We start from the raw sequence: 21,565 nt of genomic DNA on the forward strand, positions 1-21,565 counted from the left end.
AGCTTGTTTAATAATTTAGCATCGCTGTACATAACATAACAAAAAAAGCTTGGTGTAGCAACTGACAACACTCACTACAAAACTGACCGTTTCCCTTGTCATCTTCTGTAATATGGTACATGTTTGAATTGTTTACTTTTTCATAAAGATGAATAACTTCAGATAAAAAAAAAAAAGTCACCATAAATGTAAATTATCTTCCTGTTCCCTATTTGCTACTATGATATGTGTTTTATAACATTTTGCATTTATTTATTTTACAGGAAGCTACTTTGCAAGAGACGCTTCTTATTCCCACAGCTACTCAAATGCCAGATGCTCCGAAAACATCTTGTTTGTAGCCCAGGTTTTGGTGGGAAAGTTTATTAAAGGATCAAGCAGCTACAACAGGCCTCCCTCTAAAGATGGGAGTAATATGAATTTCTACGATAGTTGTGTTGACAACGTTGACAACCCTTCTATCTTTGTTATCTTTGATAGATGTCAGATCTACCCTGCATATGTAATAGAATATAGCATGGCACCAAGCAAGATAAATCTGAGCAAATTAGTTTACCCCAAAAAAATTATGTCAATTTGGTAAGCAATAGAACTGTTTTAAGAATTACCTGAGGAAATGAAATTAAAGAATTTCATATTTTAACATTTTTTCATGAAAGTTGTTACTAGTTACAAATGTCATCTCTCTTAAATGGTCTGAATTAGCATGAACCACAAAAGTTAAGATTATTTCTGTTCAGATTAGGAGATTTTGTAAAAATGAATGGAAAAATTTTGGATTTAGCTGCTATACGCTGAGTGGTCACTTTATTCAGTCCACTGGAGTGCTCAACCACTGACGTGTCGTAATGAATTCAGTTCAGTTTATTTTTGTATTGTGTTTTTCACAGAGTGAAGCTGCAGAGTACTGTTAAAACTTCACAGGTAGATACAAATACAAACTTTACAAATGACTAATTTTATCATGAGTACCCATAAAAACACTGATTTGTTAAGACCAGGTGTCCTCAATCCTGGTCCTGTGGGGCTACACTGGCTACAGGTTTTTATTCCAGCCAGTTTCCTAATTAGACGACAGTGTTTGCTGATAATGAAACTTGGTATTTAACTTATGCATTGTTAACGCTTTCATTCATCACAGACAAATTTTAGTTACATTGCAGATCAGAGGTCCTCAATTATAGTCCTGGTGGTCTGTAGTGGCTGCCGGTCATCACTTCAACCAATTTCTTAATTAGAACCCATTTATCATTTACTACTAAACCAATATGTTTTTTGAGGTTAATTTTAGTTACCTTGCCTGTTATAATTCAGAATCCTTAATTGCCTATTTTAGTTTTTAGCAGCTACATTTGTCTTCTTAACCAGACATTAGTTAATAATGAAATGCAGATAACCAACGAACCAGCAGCTCTCCAGATAAAGTGCTATGCATTCAGTACACTGTACTCGGCATCCCGAAGTCTTTGGTAATCTTAAAACAGCCAGGTCTCTCTTCAGGCAGACAGTCAGGCAACTCTGTCAAGTGCTGGGTCACCAACACTCAAGCACTCTGGAGGAATAATGGCATGTTTCCTCCCAGGTTGTCCTATTTTCCCATCCTTGTTTATGCCAGCCCAACTCTCTTCTGAGCTACCCCATATACTCCTGCGGTGTACCACCACCAGCAGTGTCCATATACTGTACTTGGACAGTATGGTTTTTTGGAGTGTGAGAAGGTTGTAACACCCTGCTCTTGTCCTACTTCACCAGCACTAGCAAGCAGTTCCTCTTCTGTCCGAGTCCATTATTACGCAGACTTTATGAAATCAATCGCTCACTTCAGCTCAGTTACCGGGTAACAGGTCTTGAAAAGAAAGTATTATGCTAACATATCTCTCTATTATTATAAAAAAAATCCTGCGATGAGACAAGACTTTTTGGAATATTTTTTCAAGTCCTGCGAGTCGAGACTTTAGGCATTCGATGTTTTCAAGTCACGCCCTCCTCTCAACCATAGAAAACCATGCACACGGTACTCTCACATCTCATTCGTGTGAATGCTTTTGACAGACACAGTTCTTGCTCTCTCAGCTCTTATAAATTTTAATGTTTTCCTCACTTTAAGTTCACAATTAAAGAAGACGTATTATGTCCAAATCTTATTGAAGAATTTCATCACGAAGGGTTATCAACAGAAAAATCCTAGCACTGAGAAACAACGAAGTCAAACGAATTAACGCCAAAAATGTTGATCGGTTACACTGCATATTGGTTAAATGCGTATCAATAGACTATGCTGAAACAGTTGGTGGTGATCGTGCAGAAGATGAAAACAACAACTTACAATATTCTGAAGAATATCTATAACTGTTAATACTGTCCGGTCTTCCTCCGCACGAATTACTGTAGAAAGAAGGATGTATCCAAGAAAGGTAATGTAGTACATCTTCTGCGGATAACATTACACAACAAAGGAGATCTTGATAGGCCATTCGTATTAAAACGTCAACACATTCCCGTTAGAATAGCTTTTGCAAAGACAATTTACAAATCTCAGAGCCAAACATTCAAAAAAAGTTGTTTTATTTAATAGAGAGAAAGAAACAAAATTCAATCGTGGGCACCTATACATTGCATTGTAACGATGAAAGTCCAAACACAGAATCACAATTCAATGCGATATTGACGAAAATTTAATTTAAAAAATTTCTTTTACTTAAGTTTTACAGTAAAAGCGTTAGTATAAAAAGTTTTTGCATGTTAATTTCAAAGCCAAACAGAACAAAATCGTATTGCGCAATAAATTTAACGCAACATGAAACATAATTTACTTTCAAACTATTACGTTTTAATATTTTTTAATATGGTTAATTACTCACTGTAATGTAAAATAGTAAATTGTACATCTGCATCCCCATACGCAAGCGGCCGAAACGCAAAGAGGCTAGCGCGTAGCGCAAACACGGGGGTTGGCAAGCAAAGCGAGCAGGGGGCAAAGCCCCATGTCAAACAAATTATCAAAACAAATCATTGTTAAGCCTTCTATGTACAGCACATTTTGGTGGATCCGTCCATACAAACTCAAAGATTGTTTATACGATATAAGATTGTTTATATTTCAAGAACAGCCTCAGCATGAGAGCAGATCTAGTAAAAACTAACACTTCATACACAAGCTGAACTTTCATGAAGGTGTCATCTGAATACCTTTTTTGTTTTGCACTTTACGACTACTTTTGATGCGAGAATCAAGGAACATTATGTTTCATCCTTATTTTCTGGGCTTGCACTATACATTTTAAAAAATGTTACTTCTACTAATATATGTTTTTAATTACAAATGTGTTGCAAAAATAGCATCAATACCTATTTTAATTACATTTACAGCACTACTTTACATTCTCATTTTTAAGAATAGTGGCATCACAGCACTTAATGCTTCTTATCTACTCACTGCCTGCATGTGTTTGTATTTTTTCCCAGATAATCCCTTTACATGCCGTAGAGTAGACGACCAGACCAGGTTAGTTGGTGGCTGTAACCTGGCCACAGTATGGGAGTGTTGGTGCCGTGTTAAACTGGCACCACAGTGAGGGGGCTGGGATAGTCTCTACTCTTTCAATGCTATGAAAGTTTAAAAAATGGGATAAAAAAATATGGGTGATTTCTTTGATGATAGATGTGATTGATGACGTTTTCTACAAGTTATGGTAAACTCACTGGCATCTCAGAATATAACAGAGATACTCAAGGAGATCTTTACCGAGTACTTTGAGTTCTGTTACCTTCTTTTGTATCAAAAATTGTAAATTTTTGCAGTGGTGCTTCTTAGTTTTGATTGTGGGAGACAGTTGTGACTGAGGGCTACATCATCATCTAAGTAGGTAAAGATAGATGGGTACCCTATCCTAAGACCATGACTGCTGAAGAGCTATAATATCCATCCGCCAGTTTTCACAATGCTGTAATTTGTAGGTACTATATGCCTTTAATCGCTGTTAAAATTTAAAATAGCAAATGTTAAAAATGTATTATGTTATATATTAAAATGAATAAAAGTGAAAAAAATGTAAAAATGTGTAATTATTTTTAAAATGTTATAAATATTGTAGCTGATTGCTTTGGCTTGACAAGGCACTGAGGTGGTACAATACAGTGTAAGTAAGTGTGGAAAGATGGGGGCTGCCGCTGGGCAATGAAATGTCAATTCTGTCAGAAAATAGGCAACCAAATGTCAACAGGCAAAGTCTAACTAGGAATAGGTGGAGGCTTGTCACTTACGACACAGAAGGTAGGCTCCTCAAAAATTATCAGGTATTCCTGTACAGTATCTCTGAAAAGATAAAATCTAGAGCTGCCCTTAGAACCAGGGCTCTCTGTCAAGATGCTTTTGTGGATTGTTAGAATAAGGAGTTATTTAGCTCCAACAGGAGCACTCATTTTCATGGATTATTTATCTATTGAAGAACCTGTACTGCACTTTTAATGGACACCTCTTTGTTTGAATAAACTGTACTAAGCACTTTGCACCAATCTTGTTGTTTGAGTCCTCATTGCACTAATCCATCCTTAATACAGGAGTATGAATGTCTCAAGAAACAGGAAATGCCAAGGGTGTGGGCAACCAGGGCATCACAAGGACCTGATTATGTGACCCTTGTGGGATGACCATCAGCTACTTCTTTCTGTGTGACATTCAGTGGGCTTGAATTGGATTAGGGCTTCTTTTCTCAGCCTTTTCTATTTACCATTACTTTTTACTATGTAATATCTCCTTTATTAGAGCATACCATCAGCTGTATATGCCATTTGGTGGAATGAAAAATGCAATGTATTTAATTAGTACACATCCCCTTGGGATTAATAAAGTACCTATCTATCTATCTATCTATCTATCTATCACAGAATCCATGAAGTGGGTGACTGAATTATTTTCTATAAGAGATAGAGGAGAGGTCCTGCAGCGATTTAGGAAAAAAAGAAGCAATTAAGGGGTCCGAGTCGTCAATAGCAAGTCAATTAAAATGAATTCAGAAGAAGTTAATTAGCAGCAAAATCAGGTCACTGCGGCCCGCCAGGACTGGAATTTGAGATCCTTCAAATGGAATTTAAAATGCTCTCACAGCCACAGGCACTCTGATTTCAAAGACAGGAGGACAATTTGGGACTGGCAGCATCATGCTGGTGCTTGAACCCCAATTTTTTTTTTTTTTTTTACTATCACTGTCTGGTCTCCTGTTATTTGTTTATATGGCTTCTGTTTTATTTATACACTTCCCCGTCTTCATTCCCTCCTTATGTTGTTATCTTAATAAAGACACCATTCCTGTTGTACTTTCTTCTTCTGCACCACTCTTGCTTCCAAAGGGTGCCAGTAAAGGTTAGCTATCCATATGCTTTCCTGAGGTCTGAGTCTGGAATTGGCATAGGGATCAGGGTTTGTTCTGAAACTTTATGATGTCCCTGTCCGGTGCCTTTTAATGGAATACTCCAGTTGTATTCCATGTTTTTTTTTTGTAAGAGTTTAGGCACCCAGAATTACACTGCAGGCCCTTCAAATAAGACAAAAAGGCCCGTTGTTTCCCTTTTTGAACTCTCTCTTGACATTTAAATAATATACATACAGACGTAGGGTAAAATAGAATCCCTCCAATGCTCCCCTCATAGTACTTTGCTCCTGGGTCCAAGATTACTTTTGACTACACAAGACTAATTTTGACTACACAATCTACATACTCCATTGCAGGTACCTGGGCAGAAGTAAACCTTATTTAATTACTGCTCTTTGAAATTCCATCAGAAGTCACACATTTGGATGAATATTGGTGGAGGAAAAAAAAAACCTGAGTGACTAGAAGTGTAAGAGAATATTTTAAATGCCGGAACTGGGATTGAGATTCAAAAGGTAATAAGTTCTACATAAAATTGAAATCATAAAGTATTAGAGGAATTCATCATGCACAGGTGGTACAATTCAACAATTCTGCTCGATAATTATGTGGATGTCAGGTGTTTATTGAAAGGTAAAAGGGGAAAAGTTGACACAGTGGAGGGGGGACACTCCATGTTCATCTTTTAATAAACATAAAAGATTTTAAAGATTGGCAGCACAGCTCTGCAGCAGGTCATGTGGCCACCCTCCATAGTGCTTTACCCCCAGTTCAGATCCTATGCGTTTTGTGTGGCTTTTGCTTGTTCATCACTTATTAAAATGACTGTTAAAGCTAAAGGGCTCAGTAAAAGCAAATGTGGGGGTGTGCAAAACTAGGAATAAGTCCTGTGACTTTAGGGCATCCCATCTAAGGCTGATTCTTGCTCTGAACCCATGCCCTGGCTAACAGCATTTTCCCTCACACTCCCTCTTTATCCTCCAACACCTCTGAAACATATAGTAGCTGCTCTCTCTGCTTTCTACTAGTTGAACCATTGATCAGCTCTACACCTGACTCCATATTCAATAGATTCATCGCAGAAAGCCTCTGCTCAAAAGTACTTCCCAGTTCACTTTTTGTCCCTTCTGAAACACTTCCAGGCCACAGTCTAATCTGTCCCTTGTTGAGGGACGCTAAGTCAGCACTCCCTCAGTTGGTACCTGCTCTCCATGCAAGCCCTTGGGAAGTCTCTTCACAACAAGCAGTGCAACGGACGCTACAGGAGGACCGACATCGGAGATGTATGTAGAACCTTACTTGGCTGGGGCACCCATGCTGTGAAAGGTCAGCAGGAGGCAGTTTCCACAAAACTGCTAGATGGAACCTCCCCCTGGGTTAGAGTGCCTTCTTGGATTCCCGCAGGCCATATGGAGAATTGTAGTTTACTGCCTAAGCCCTATTGGGTTCCATTGGTGCCAGTAGGGGGTGCAGAAAAGACTAGCGAGCCTCACTTCATCAGGCTCCGGCCTTACCTGGAAGTGCTCCCAGGACAAGACTTCGGGATGCCGGAATTACTCCCAAGTTTTATATAAAAGGAGCTGCCTACCTCAGCTCTGTTAGTTAACCAGAGTCGGGAGGAGGTGGACAAAGCTTGCTGGAGGAGCAGAGGAGAGGGTGAAAGAGAGAAGACGACAGTAGTACAGTGTGGTTGAGCTAATTACTGTGACCATGAATGTGGTGTGGGAAACTCTTCCCTTACAAGAGTTTCACACAATAAAATCCTCTTGTTGTGTGCTGAACCTGTGTCCGAGCATTTGTGTTGGGTGTTTGGGGAGCTGCAGCACCCCCTAGGGACCACAACACAATTTAACACTTTCTGCTGCCCTCAGCTGGACTCGTCGTCAAATGAGTGTACTCTACAGTGGACCTGGTGTCCATTTCAATGTAGTCAATTACATTGTACTCCATATTCCAGAAACAGGCTCTAGTTCTTCACAATGGAACACAGAGAAATTGGATGAAAAGATATACTATAAAAGCAGCACACTTATAATACTACTATGGTTTAAATAAAATTTTACTTTATGTGTTGAACCATATAATTTGCTTTTTTATAACTTTTAATGAGAGGAAGCTAAGGAGACTGCCTGAATTTATTAAAATAAGAATTGTTTAAAGGCTAGGAAATTTCTAGCCATGACTTTTAGAATATCTCTATTTTTATAAACTGCTACTAGAATATAAAAGGAAGATCTATTGTATGATATTTTAACTAATACAAGGATGGATTTAAAAAAAAAAAATTATGTCAGATACTGCTATCAGAATATCAGAGGTGCATTTTATGATGACTTTTGCAGTTTATGGCACCTCTTATGTGTTCAAAGCTACATAAAGGAATGTTCTTAACATACTTGATGATAGAGGTAAAACAGGATTCAACATATTACATAATCTACTCAGTTTAATAGTCATCTGAATCCTCACTTATGGTCACAATCTATGGGTGGTATTCATAAGAATAAAGCCATGGGTGCAATACTACTAAAATGTTTTTTCCACATGCTTGGAGAGACTTGCTCTAATGGGATAAGGTACTCAGTAACTTGGTGGAACCTCAAACAAAATGACACCTTTAACTGGCTAACTAAAAAGATTACAATAAGCCCTGTTTACACCCTGCCTGAAGAAGAGGCCGGAGTTGCCTCGGAAACTTGCATATTGTAATCTTTTTAGTTAGCCAATAAAAGGTGTCATTTAGCTTGACTTCTCATTACATCCATAATGGCTAACACGGTACAACACTTTTGGTGGAACCTCACAACAGATGTACAGCTGCTCTGAACTAAAAAGAGAAAAGTTGTCAGGATATCTAGAGCCCACAGGGAAGAAAGGCATGGGTAAACCTAGGACACGCCAGGGGGATTATAGCTGTTGTATGATTACGGAAATATTTTGGAGGATCTGGAAATAAGGAAGTGTGAGCGGACCTCCCTCAGCCATTATTAATGTAACCCATACAAGAACAAATGGATGAAAAGTAAATCCTTGTAAAGGAAGATTACTTATTGCAGTTGCCAAAATTAGGTCTGCGTCCTAAGGGGATCTTCTCATATAAGTGACAGTTGATCACTTATAAATCCTATGGCCTTTATAAAATGTGACAAGTACCATAGACAAATTGTAGTCATTGTTAAGATCTCTTTATATATCAATAACTACTTTCCACTTCTGTTTCAAATGGTACAACTGTGTTGGCACTCCTGAATGACGCTAGCCTTCATCTGATCAGCATACCTGTGAGCCTTACCAAAGGTGCCATTAATGTGTAAATATTTAAATGGAAAATTCTGAAAATGTTAAAGGGAATACAGAAGGTTTGTATTGTAATCTCTCATACTTCCTTTCAGATTTTAAGTTTCTTTTGGCTTCAGTGTTGTTTCTCTTTTGAATTGTATTATATGTTAGGCCTAAATATAAACGATTCAACATCTATGTGTCAGGATATCTGCTGGCTCTATACAAAAATAATCACATGTTGGAACTATCTCATTTTGTATTCCACTCTGTTACCTTGAATTGTATTGCTGTGTGCTTTGTTAATTTCTTTGTAATGGTGCTAGGTGAGAAAGTCTGATTATTGAGCTATTAAAAAAAAATATTATGTATACAGTACTGTTTTTAATAAACTGCCTGTATTATCTGCATTAAGTCTATATTAAGTTTGTGAGACTTACCAGGAATGTTTATTAGGCTCATGTACTTCAAACCCTTGACGATTACCACACAGACAGGTACACACGCATACACAGAGATCCTAGACAGACAATGTCTCGAGTGCTGCCAATTGCCAGTCACTCTGCCATATTTTGCATAGGATTCTCTTGCAGCGCTTTGGGTTATATGCCACTTATTAACCAAACAATGTCTCACTTTTACTTACTTTTACCGCAGTTGTTCTAATTATTTAGGAGCGAACTTGGAATAGCCTTGATATATCCTGCAGGCAAGAAAGCAGCAATCATCCCCCAACTTAGCAATTCTCTTATTATTTCAATCACTCTAGATAAAAGACAAAGTATAAAAAAAAAAAAAATAAAAGCAATATGGTATTTATTAACATAACACTACCAAATCAAATATAACAGAAAATAAAATAGATACCAAAGTCCAGATATCAACAGTCTTAGAAAAGATTACTGAAAACAGGAAATGTCATGGAGTGGATGTTGTCCTAGGTGGCTTTTGATTTAGTGCTCGGTGCTATTCATAGGTTACATTACCGGTAAATTACACATTTGACATCCAAATCAGAAAGGTCCCATGTCTATTTAATCTTTTGTTGCCCTTCTGTTGTCATCTTTGCTCCATCAGATGAGCCATATTTATGCTATAATGCACATGTGGTGTTTAGGGACATGTGACACATTTGATTGGCTATCTTGTCCTAATGACGAAGGACTCTGATCAAAGTGTTTGATCTTTTAAGTACCTCCTTACTTCTTCCTTTCTCAAGCTATAAACTAATTCTGTAATTGCTAGTACTACGGCACCCATCCATTCCCAGATTATAAACTAATTGAAACAGATTGTGTGACATGTACTTGCCCTTCGTTTCACTCCATCATTAAACTGTAAACCTAATAGCACAGACTAATACAATACAGGAAGATTGTTCAAAAAAGGATGCTTGCAATGCCTGTAATTAAATTCCTGTAAATTTAGTTCATCCTGGTTCTTAATATAATCAGTCTGCAGTTTAAAAATGGAAGATTTTCCACTCCAGGACACTTCCCATTAAAAATTCAAATAGATGTTTCTGAAGGTCTTTGTCGTGTCTCTATTATTGAAACAGGGTACCCACTTTGAAGGTTCAGTGAATGGCAAAATTTGAACACCAAACATAAAGGTAAAAAAGTTGTTCATTTGTATTTATGAAGAGTATTTATTTCAGATACCACCATGCGTGGTGAGAAAGGCCTTGCATACACATAAATGTTTTAGTTTAAAGTGTAAAACGCAAGCATTTGTGTCACTTCTTGCTGTATTGTTTTTTTTTTTTTTTTTACAATGGTTTCTTACAACTTACCAGTCTAAAGTATTATTTTTTAACTGTATAACTGGCTAAAATACTACACATTATTTATCATATTCATTTTTATGAATATAATTAAAATGCACCAGTAAAAGAAAACACCACTATCTAGAAAAAAATAGAACAATAAAACAGGAGGGTTCAGTGAAAGTTACATTTACACTGAGCAATAAAAACAACCACAGACAAACAAAAAGGTAGCATTATTATGTACTGAACCATTGAAATGTCAGTTTTGTACATATATATTTAACACATCCAACATCAATCCTGTGTTGAGTTCTATAAAAATACTGCATATAAAAAGGTTTAAAGTCACTTCATATACATGAATCCATTATTTTTTAACCTGCTTATATAGTCCATGCTCTTGAGAGCCCAGTGTCAATCTGAGAAATTCATTGCAAGGCACACTCACAAACACACACACTCTCATAAATCTATAATGTGAATAAATGTTTTAAGTTAACATTACAAAACATACATCTATTTTAAATAAATATCATATATGAATTATGGAAAATTTCAACTAACCATAAGTCTAGCTATTCCTCAAACTGGTTAACAGTCACTGATTTTATAGTACTTACAGAATGTTACTGTACATCTATTCCTGGGATCAAATAAAGACCTAAAGAGAAAGGAGTAGTGGGAATTGCAGCATTATGTACATTTAACAAATAGCATGTTCCATTCTACATTACAACATTACATCAATTTTACATGTAAAATTTAACCATCTTAGTTTATGTATACTGCTACAACACAACACATTTTTCATTTTCCTTTATTACTTAGCTCTAATGTACTTCATAATAAAAATGGATGGACACACTGCACTGCCAACAATAAAGCCGAGGTCTAAATTAATTACTTAGATTTAAACTTGTCTTAGACAGGTAGCAGAGCTAGCTGGATAATAAACATTCAGTAAGTTTTAGGTGCATATTATATATTATATGTAGTAGCACTGATTCTTTATACATACAGCCACAACATAAAACCACCTGCCTAATATTGTGCAAGTCCCCCTTGTTCTGCCATAAAAGCTCTGACCCGTTGAGGCATGGACTCCACAAGACCTAAGAAGATGTCTTGTGATATCTGGCACCAAGATGTTAGCAGCAGATCCTTTAAGTCCTGTATGTTGGGGCCTCCATGGATCAGAATTGTTTTCCAGCACATCCAACAGATGCTTGATTGGATTGAGATCTGGGGAATATGGAGGTCAAGTCAACAGTACTCTAGGCCCATGTCAACATCACTCAGATCCATATGCTTGCTCATTTTTTCTACACATCACTTTCAAGAACTGACTGTTCACTTACTGCCTCATACATCCCCACCCCTTGACAGGTGCCATTTTAAAAAGATAATGTTAATCATTTCACTTGTCTGTGGTTTTAAAGTTTTAGCTGATCCGTGTATTCATACAGTTAGGTCCATAAATATTTGGACAGAGACAACTTTTTTATAATTTTGGTTCTGTACATTACCACAATGAATTTTAAATGAAACAACTAAGATGCAGTTGAAGTGCAGACTTTCAGCTTTAATTCAGTGGGATGAACAAAACGATTGCATAAAAATGTGAGGCAACTAAAGCATTTTTTTAACACAATCCCTTCATTTCAGGGGCTCAAAAGTAATTGGACAATTGACTCAAAGGCTATTTCATGGGAGGTGTGGGCAAGTCCGTCGTTATGTCATTATCAATTAAGCAGATAAAAGGCCTGGAGTTGATTTGAGGTGTGGTGCTTGCATGTGGAAGATTTTGCTGTGAACAGACATGCGGTCAAAGAGCTCTCCATGCAGGTGAAAGAAGCCATCCTTAAGCTGCGAAAACAGAAAAAACCCATTCGAGAAATTGCTGCAATATTATGAGGGGCAAAATGTACAGTTTGGTACATCCTGATAAAGAAAGCAAGCACTGGTGAACTCAGCAATGCAAAAAGACCTGGACGTCCACGGAAGACAACAGTGGTGGATGATCACAGAATCATTTCCATGGTGAAGAGAAACCCCTTCACAACAGCCAACCAAGTGAACAACACTCTCCAGGGGGTAGGCGTATCGATATCCAAGTCTACCATAAAGAGAAGACTGCATGAAAGTAAATACAGAGGGTGCACGGCAAGGTGCAAGCCACTCATAAGCCTCAAGAATAGAAAGGCTAGATTGGACTTTGCTAAAGAACATCTAAAAAAGCCAGCACAGTTCTGGGAAAACATTCTTTGGACAGATGAAACCAAGATCAACCTGTACCAGAATGATGGCAAGAAACAAGTATGGAGAAGGCGTGGAACAGCTCATTATCCAAAGCATACCACATCATCTGTAAAACACGGTGGAGGCAGTGTGATGGCTTGGGCGTGCATGGTTGCCAGTGGCACTGGGACACTAGTGTTTATTGATGATGTGACACAGGACAGAAGCAGCCGAATGAATTCTGAGGTGTTCAGAGACATACTGTCTGCTCAAATCCAGCTAAATGCAGTCAAATTGATTGGGTGAAATTTCATGATACAGATGGACAGTGACCCAAATCATATAGCCAAAGCAACTCAGGAGTTTATTAAAGCAAAGAAGTGGAAAATTCTTGGATGGCCAAGTCAGTCACCTGGTCTTAACCCAATTGAGCATGCATTTCACTTGTTGAAGACTAAACTTCAGACAGAAAGGCATACAAACAAACAGCAACTGAAAGCCGCTGCAGTAAAGGCCTGGCAGAGCATTAAAAAGGAGGAAACCCAGCATCTGGTGATGTCCATGAGTTCAAGACTTCAGGCTGTCATTGTCAGCAAAGGGTTTTCAACCAAGTATTAGAAATGAACATTTTATTTCCAGTTATTTAATTTGTCCAATTACTTTTGAGCCCCTGAAATGAAGGGATTGTATTAAAAAAAATGCTTTAGTTGCCTCACATTTTTATAAAATCGTTTTGTTCACTCCACTGAAAGCTGAAAGTCTACACTTCAAATGCATCTGAGCTGTTTCATTTAAAATTCATTGTGGTAATGTACAGAACTAAAATTAGAAAAAAGTTGTCTCTGTCCAAATATTTATGGACCTAACTGTATGCACATTCCTAAATACCCCATTTTGTCCTGTCTTTTTTGATTTAACACGTGGACAGGAGATCATTCCTTGAAGTTACAGAGCAAAGCACAGACCAAAGCAAGCAAACTCAACACACTACACCATAACAACATACCATTCTCAAAAACCGCTTATTCCAGTTTAGGGTCATGGGTTAGTGTATCCCTCCTGAAAGAGCCATCCCTGGATGTGATGTTCACTTTACTGAGACAAGGTCACATAAGCCCATCTCTTTGCATGCAATCAGTTTGATAATAAAACTGGAAATGAAAAACTCTGCAAGAAAACAAAACTTACCTCTGAAAAGTCAAATTGCCTTAACTGAAAAAAAATGTTTATTAAAACTTCTTAACAAAAAGTAAAAATTGATGATCACAAGGTTAAGGTATCTTGTATGAAACTGAAGGAAATGAACTGGAGAAGGAAGAAAGATACAGTTATTATCAACAAGCGTGTAATTTACAAAGTAAGTTTACCAGTACCTAATGTATGCCTATTGCTTTTGTAACATTTCCAGAAATTAACATAAACCATACAAAAAATAAATTACACCAAGCTGCTGTATCTTCTTTAATTAATACCTTATCCTTTCAGACATTCGTAGACAACTACATGGACTGGCTACAGGCTAATTACAATATAATCTGCTGTAAATGTAGTGTAAATCAAGCTAGCAAGTAAATGGTAACGTTTTTTCTGAAGATGCTTAAATAATTGATAGTGTTTGTAGGCAAGAATGTATAGGCTAGTATATCATAAAAAGACTTAAATCTATACATGGGCACTTGTGCTCTCTACCGGAACTCTCTCGGTTCTACTACCAGCTTAGAAACAAAGTTCATAAGAAGCCAAGAAGATAGTGAACCTTAAATCATATGATCATTCACAGAGTTAAAGTTCGATAGAATATATTGTAATAGGATAAAATTTATTGCACAATACACAATTTTCTCTTTGGATTACCACACAAAAGTGATGATGAATATGAAGCATAATATCATGTTAACATTTAGTTTTATCTTCCAAAAAAAAAAAATACATTTTTATGAAGACAGGGATATTTTCAGGGATTATAACAGTGTACCAAATACCAAAAACTTTAACGGCTTAAATATTTTTAATTACACTGTGAAAATTCACCACTATGGAGATGTTTATGCTTTTTAATAATCTTATGATAGAATTACTGAAATATATTTATAACATTTGGTAAAGTTCGGTATTTGATTAGATAGAAAGGATAGCATTGGCAGCTATCAAAAACTACAAAGATTGCCGGGTCAAAGCGTTGGTCAACACAAGCATCGTAAAGTTCACTTTCTTTGCATTTAGGATGAATCGGTGGAGGACGATAGTACTTCTTTTTTCCCAGATCAGTCTTCCCAATGAGAACTTTGGCAAGAAACATAAACTGAAACCCTTCCAAGTTTTTATGAGCATATCCGTTCGAATAGCTAGCATCCCTTGCGAAGTAGCTTCCTCTGCCATATGCAATTCCATTCTTGCCTGCCACCCGTGGGTCAAAGTTCATTTTACAAATTGTGTCTATTGTCGCTTCTGTTGTTCCATGAAACAAATGTCTCTCGATTGAATCCTTGCAGTCATGATACTTGATACACATAAATTCCTTTTGCCTAAAATTTAAAAATAGATCAATTTAAACAGCCATAATGAATTTCACAAGTTAAATTAATGAAAACTCATTTTGGTAATTCATCCGTCCTTTTTCCAAACTTGCTTATCCAGAGCAAGTTTGCAGCACAGCCAGGACCTACACCAGCAAGCATCAGCCAGAAGGCAGGAACAATTTCTTGGCAAGGCACCAGTACATCATAGGGTGAACAAACACACGCACACATACACATATACTGTATATCAGGGGACAATGTAGCATTACCAATCCACCTAACCTGCATGTCTTTGGACTGGGGTGGGGTTGGGGGACGACGACTCACAGTCACAGGGAGATCATGCAAACTCTGTGTAGTCAGCTAGGCCTGAAACTCTGGTCTCCTTGTTATAAGACAGTGGTGCTAATGACTTTTAACTTTTTTTCTTCAGATAAAGCACAAAAGATAAAAAGGACTAATGATTATTAGTATATATGTTTCAGGTTTTATGTACTAGTGTAAATAGCATAGAGTACACAGCCCAAAAAAAAATTAAAGTTCAGCCTCCTAAATTAGACCATGTAACTGAAGGTAATTATAATATACTTTAACATAATTCAATTTCTTATTTCTGCATAAACATGTCTTTATGGTTGGAAGATCCTTACCTTCTATACTTGTCCCACAAAAACGTATTCTGTATTTGGTAAACATTCACAATCTCAACTTCAGTTTCAAGCATTGTTTTGTGGAAGAGCTGGTGTATTTTTAGATAGACCTCTTCACATTGTTTCACTTCAATTTTTGTAAATTCATCCTTGTTGAAAGAAGGGGTCCAAACAGGTGGATACCAACTTGTAAATTCATCTAGCGGGTTACCAGAGCGTACCTGAGGCAAAGGTTGTCCATAAAAACGGACCTCACTTAGCATCAAAGTCCTAAAAAATACATTGTTCACATTTCATGAGTTTTCTGGCAATAAATGCAATACAGTACAAAAAAATAAATGTTAACCTTTGTTTAGATATTTCTCTCACTCATGAATCCATTCCACTTCTTTTAATTTATTTTTAAAGAAAATGTCTATAAATATATTAAAGAGAGAAATTTAGGAGCACGCGCTGATACAGGGCATTGCCGCACCCATCACACGGCAAACTCAGGATCCCAGATTAGGACCCGAGTGCAGCCATGCAACGGGTGACACCTCAGCACCACACTAGTTCAGATGGAATGGAACAGTGTGAGGTTTTTTATGGTGGCTGGAGTGTCATACCCTGCAAAATAACTAGACTGACCCACACTGTGATTATAACTCATTACAATTTCAGATAAAGTACAATATTGAAACAGAGGAAAGAACAGAATTCTTCCAGTCACTTAGAATTAGACAGTTACCTAGTAATGCAAGATGGGCTATTACAATAGACTAAAATTCACCAATATGGTACCATTTAGCATAACTACAAGGAGGCCTAAAATGGGTCAGGATCGACTGAAAAGCCAAAACACACTGCCAAGAGATGGTGCAGCCTGGTTGCACCTTCCAAAGTTTAAGTCTAATTTTCCTATAGTACTTAAACACTGTTCATCCCAGCTTCCAACTAATTTGCCTTCATAATAATACCTATAACTTTATAATTTATTTGATTATATATATATATATATATATATATATATATATATATATTTCCACCTTCATGGCACTGTGGCAGATCCAATCTCCTGAGCTCAAGTTTTTCTCCTGAATGCTGTCTGTGTGAGGTTTGCACATTCTCCCTATTTCTGTAAGGGTTTTCCTTCAGATAATCCTTTTACTTCCCAATTCCTCAAAAGCTTCTGGTGGCCCTATACTTGCCTCTGTGGCAGTGCTTGAATATGTGTGCCCTGCTGTGGAATGAATGGACTGGTGTCCTGTTCACAGTTGTTCTACCACAATAGGCCTAGTGCTGCTGACACAGGTTCTAACTCCCCTGGGATTTTGAAAAGGTTCAAGTGGGTTTGGAATTGCATACATGTATATAAAAGTGTGTGTTTTAATAAATCTGTATTTTAATGTGTATTAATTCTGTAGTTAATAATTAGAATGAACTATACAGGTAGTTGCATTTTAAATGAGAATTGTTCACAGTGATCTGTGTCTGCCCTCAGTGAAGAGCACAATACAAAAATAAGTTGTATTATATTATATCACTGTATGCAAGCATGTCCATTTCTACATGACTTCTAAGATCCTGTGGTTGAATGTTACTGTCATGATCCTAGAACCATTCCAGACCCTTGTCCTTATAGTTCATGATTTGATACTGTTACAAGATATCTGTCATATTTTCAACAATAATTTATGGTAGATTACATGGTAAGGTACTTATATTTGTTAATCATGGTACTAGAAAGTGATGATGTTAGCACATGCAAGTAAGAATACTAGACTCTGAATAGGAGACCCTGTGTAAACCAATAAGAGAGATCTCCCCTTGTACACTGTTTTGTTCAGACTATAAACTGATGTATTCCACTCAGGTGCATAAAAATTATTATCCCCATATCATTAAATGAACTACTGAATGAGTGCAACAGTGGGTCCAGCAATAGTCTGGCACCCCATTTAAATGTCAGTTTGTCCTGAAACTGGAAATATTTTCTCTTTATAAGAAAGGTATACTATACTGGTTTTTATTTGTAAAATCTTACAAATTACCTATATTTGAAATATAAAATTGCCAGGGCAATCACGAAAAATGATTAGTTAGTAGATTCCAAATGCAAGAAAAAGAAAAATGCATAAAAGAAAAAAAAAAAAAAGTACAATAAAAGAATGAGACCACTGGCCTCTTAATGACATTACTTGAGATGAGGAAGTAGGGTATGCAGAGGGCGAAAAACCGGTCTTCTCTTGATTTTACGTACATATCCTGTTAGTGTGTTCTTCTGGGTTAGGCTTACAAAGTCCACCATATACTGAATGCCTTTCAATGTAAATAAGCAGCTACTTTCACCATTTATAACTTTTTCTTCAAGTTGATTTACAATTGACTATTTAATAAAAAGGAAAAACAAATACTTTAGTGTTATTACATCTTAAAGAATTATTCAAAAATGATGATTGTTAAGTACTGTGGCCAACGTAAACTAAGACATTTCAGGATTCAATAAATAAATACAATGAAAAAAAAAAAAAAAAACCAGACCCTCTGAAGGGCAGGAAAAAAATTTTTAATCGGAGAAATCAATGAAAATAAATGTATCTGATTATGTAAAAGTAAAACAACAAGAACTGAAATTCAACATCATTTGTAAAGAAATACCTAAACAGTACAGTTGTATGGATCACTTTTATATAATATTGTAAACATATATTAATCCATTTTCAGACCCATTTAATTTAAGGTAGGGTTGTTTGGGGGGGGGTGGGGGTAGATACACAATACACATAATCAAATGCAGGATTTAAATCCATCCACCCATTTTCCAACCCGCTGAATCCGAACACAGGGTCACGGGGGTGTGCTGGAGCCAATCCCAGCCAACACAGGGCGCAAGGCAGGGAACCAATCCCGGGCAGGGCGCCAACCCACCGCAGGACACACGCACAAACACCCACACACCAAGCACACACTAGGGCCAATTTAGAATCGCCAATCGACCTAACCTGCATGTCTTTGGACTGTGGGAGGAAACCGGAGTGCCCGGAGGAAACCCACGCAGACACGGGGAGAACATGCAAACTCCACGCAGGGAGGACCCGGGAAGCGAACCCGGGTCTCCTTACTGCGAGGCAGCAGTGCTACCACTGTGCCACCGTGTCGCCCGCAGGATTTAAAATACTTCTTAAAAAAAAAAAAAAAAAAATATCAGTGTCTAGATTAAGCCCCCTGTAATGTGGTTTAAGGGAATACCCGCTTATGATTCAATCACAAAATGAACGCAGTACCAAGAGAAGGATCTGAGACAAGGCATCATCCAGAGCTGTCGAGTTACTGATGAAGAGCAGGAATGCATTTGTACAAAAGTCACCACTTTCTCCTCCCTCAGCAATTTATAGTTCGAGATTGAGTTTCACTAAATTATGTGTTTATATTTGCTTTAATGTAAGTTGCAGCACAGTCTCCTAAGGTAACACTAAAAGGAAAAAATATTGGTATTATGTTTTGGAAAACTTCACAATTAAGGTTTTTTTATTTCCCAGATATAACAAAAAGAAGTTTGCTGTATTCTTTGTATGATTTGATAGTTTGGCATAATTAAACCTGGGAGAGCTAATTACAGCCTCCACTTTAGGTTAACACAAAACAAAGTTGATTATTCACAAGTGAAATACAAGAACATTTTGACACAATTCCAATGAGACTTATGGGATGCTATATTTTAAGAACAAACTAGAGTCACAAATTCACAGAAGCTCAGTCTCCAAAACAGTGGATAATATCTGCTCACATGAGCCTTACAGAAAGATCTGGCCAGAGGATATACCTGTACATACAACAGACTGTGAGACTGGGTTTTGCAGTTATAATTTGACTGTTATATGTAATATACTGCATACAGTATAATGTTTCACATAACCCTTAAATCAGAAATTGACTTTTAGAATACCACTTACTAAACATTATTGTAATAATATTTTTATGTTAAATCTGCAGTATTAAGATTTTTTTTTTTCCTAAATCAAACTTCTTATCTAGAGCTACACGAAACTTTTACTTCATCATATAAAACAAAATATTGTGCATAAGGTTAAAAAAGTTTAATTTACTCAAAGTATTCAAAAGTCCATTAATTACATTTATTTGTAAACCAATAATATTGAATTATAAAAATTTGTTTCGATTTCCTATAAACTTCTTAGGCTAACATCAACTCTATGTTAAATCACAGACCTTGCTACTGGCTGCTACATTTAAAATATACATCTACTGTATAACTGAAGATGGAATAACTTACTTGGTGCCATGTCTCTCAAGTCAATGTAATTCTTGCATTGCATTATTTTGCATTGAATTGTTTGGCTCTCTTATAAAGTTACAGTCATATGAAAAAGTCTGGGAACCCCTCTCAGCCTGCATAATAATTTACTCTACTTTCAACAAAAAAAAGATAACAGTGGTATGTCTTTCATTTCCTAGGAACATCTGAGTATTGGGGTGTTTTCCAAACATAGATTTTTAGTGAAACAGTATTTAGTTGTATGAAATTAAATCAAATGTCAAAATTAAATAATTTTGCTGATTTGAATGCATGTAACTGCTCAATACTGATTACTTGCAACACCAAATTGGTTGGATTAGCTCGTTAAGCCGTGAACTTCATAGACAGGTGTGTCCAATCATGAGAAAATGTATTTAAGGTGGTCAATTGTAAATTGTGCTTCCCTTTAACTCTCCTCTGAAGAGAGACAGCATGGGATCCTCAAAGCAACTCTCAAAAGATGTGAAAACAAAGATTGTTCAGTATCATGGTTTAGGGGAAGGCTACAAGCTATCTCAGAGGTTTAAACTGTCAATTTCAACTGTAAGGAATGTAATCAGGAAATGGAAGGCCACAGGCACAGTTGCTGTTAAACCCAGGTCTGGCAGGCCAAGAAAAATACAGGCATATGCGCAGGATTGTGTGAGTGGTTACAGACAACCCACAGATCACCTCCAAAGACCTGCAAGAACATCTTGCTGCAGATGGTGTATCTGTACATCGTTCTACAATTCAGCGCAATTTGCACAAAGAACATCTGTATGGCAGGGTGATGAGAAAGAAGCCCTTTCTGCACTCACGTCACAAACAGACTCTGTTGTATGCAAATGCTCATTTAGACAAGCCAGATTCATGTTGGAACAAAGTGCTTTGAACTGATGAGACAAAAATTGAGTTATCTGGTCATAACAAAAAGCGCTTTGCATAGCAGAAGAAGAACACTGCATTCAAAGAAAAACACCTGCTACGTACTGTCAAATTTGGTGGAGGTTCCATCATGCTGTGGGGCTGTGTGGCTAGTTCAGGGACTTGGGCCCTTGTTAAAGTCGAGGGTCACATGAATTCAACCCAATATCAACAAATTCTTCAGGATAATGTTCAAGCATCAGTCACAAAGTTGAAGTTACGCAGGGGTTGGATATTCCAACAAGACAATGACCCAAAACACAGTTCGAAATCTACAAAGGCATTCATGCAGAGGGTGAAGTACAATGTTCTGGAATGGCCATCACAGTCCCCTGACTTGAATATCATTGAAAATCTATGGTATGATTTGAAGCAGGCTGTCCATGTTCGGCAACCATCAAATGTAACTGAACTGGAGAGATTTTGTATGGAAGAATGGTCAAAAATACCTCCATCCAGAATCCAAGACACTCATCAAAGGCTATAGGAGGCATTTAGAGGCTGCGCAAAAGGAGGCTCAACTAAGTATTGAT

At 37.1% G+C, this 21,565-nt stretch overlaps 2 protein-coding genes across 6 annotated transcripts in view; one reads left to right on the top strand and one right to left on the bottom strand.

Annotated features, from left to right (window-relative positions):
- LOC114654650 (protein mono-ADP-ribosyltransferase PARP12-like) overlaps positions 1-4,515 on the top strand; it is a 41,155-nt gene extending 36,640 nt beyond the window's left edge. For all 3 annotated transcript variants that reach the window (XM_028805314.2, XM_051929454.1, XM_028805323.2), the window contains exon 12: positions 264-4,515. In XM_028805314.2, coding sequence (XP_028661147.1) covers positions 264-583 — 320 coding nt within the window. In that variant the 3' untranslated portion in view covers positions 584-4,515. The remainder of the gene's footprint in view (positions 1-263) is intronic.
- A 9,930-nt stretch (positions 4,516-14,445) lies between these two features.
- Positions 14,446-21,565, bottom strand: part of LOC114654659 (protein mono-ADP-ribosyltransferase TIPARP-like) — a 43,619-nt gene continuing 36,499 nt past the window's right edge. For 2 of the 3 annotated variants that reach the window (XM_051929485.1, XM_028805337.2), the window contains 3 exons: positions 18,007-18,194; positions 15,827-16,096; positions 14,446-15,182 (listed from right to left, as the gene is read on the bottom strand). In XM_051929485.1, coding sequence (XP_051785445.1) covers positions 14,732-15,182; positions 15,827-16,096; positions 18,007-18,194 — 909 coding nt within the window. In that variant the 3' untranslated portion in view covers positions 14,446-14,731. The remainder of the gene's footprint in view (positions 15,183-15,826; positions 16,097-18,006; positions 18,195-21,565) is intronic. The other variant, XM_051929487.1, reaches the window with a different exon arrangement.

Source organism: Erpetoichthys calabaricus, chromosome 1, assembly GCF_900747795.2.
Source record: "Erpetoichthys calabaricus chromosome 1, fErpCal1.3, whole genome shotgun sequence".
Taxonomy (NCBI): Eukaryota; Metazoa; Chordata; class Cladistia; order Polypteriformes; family Polypteridae; genus Erpetoichthys; species Erpetoichthys calabaricus.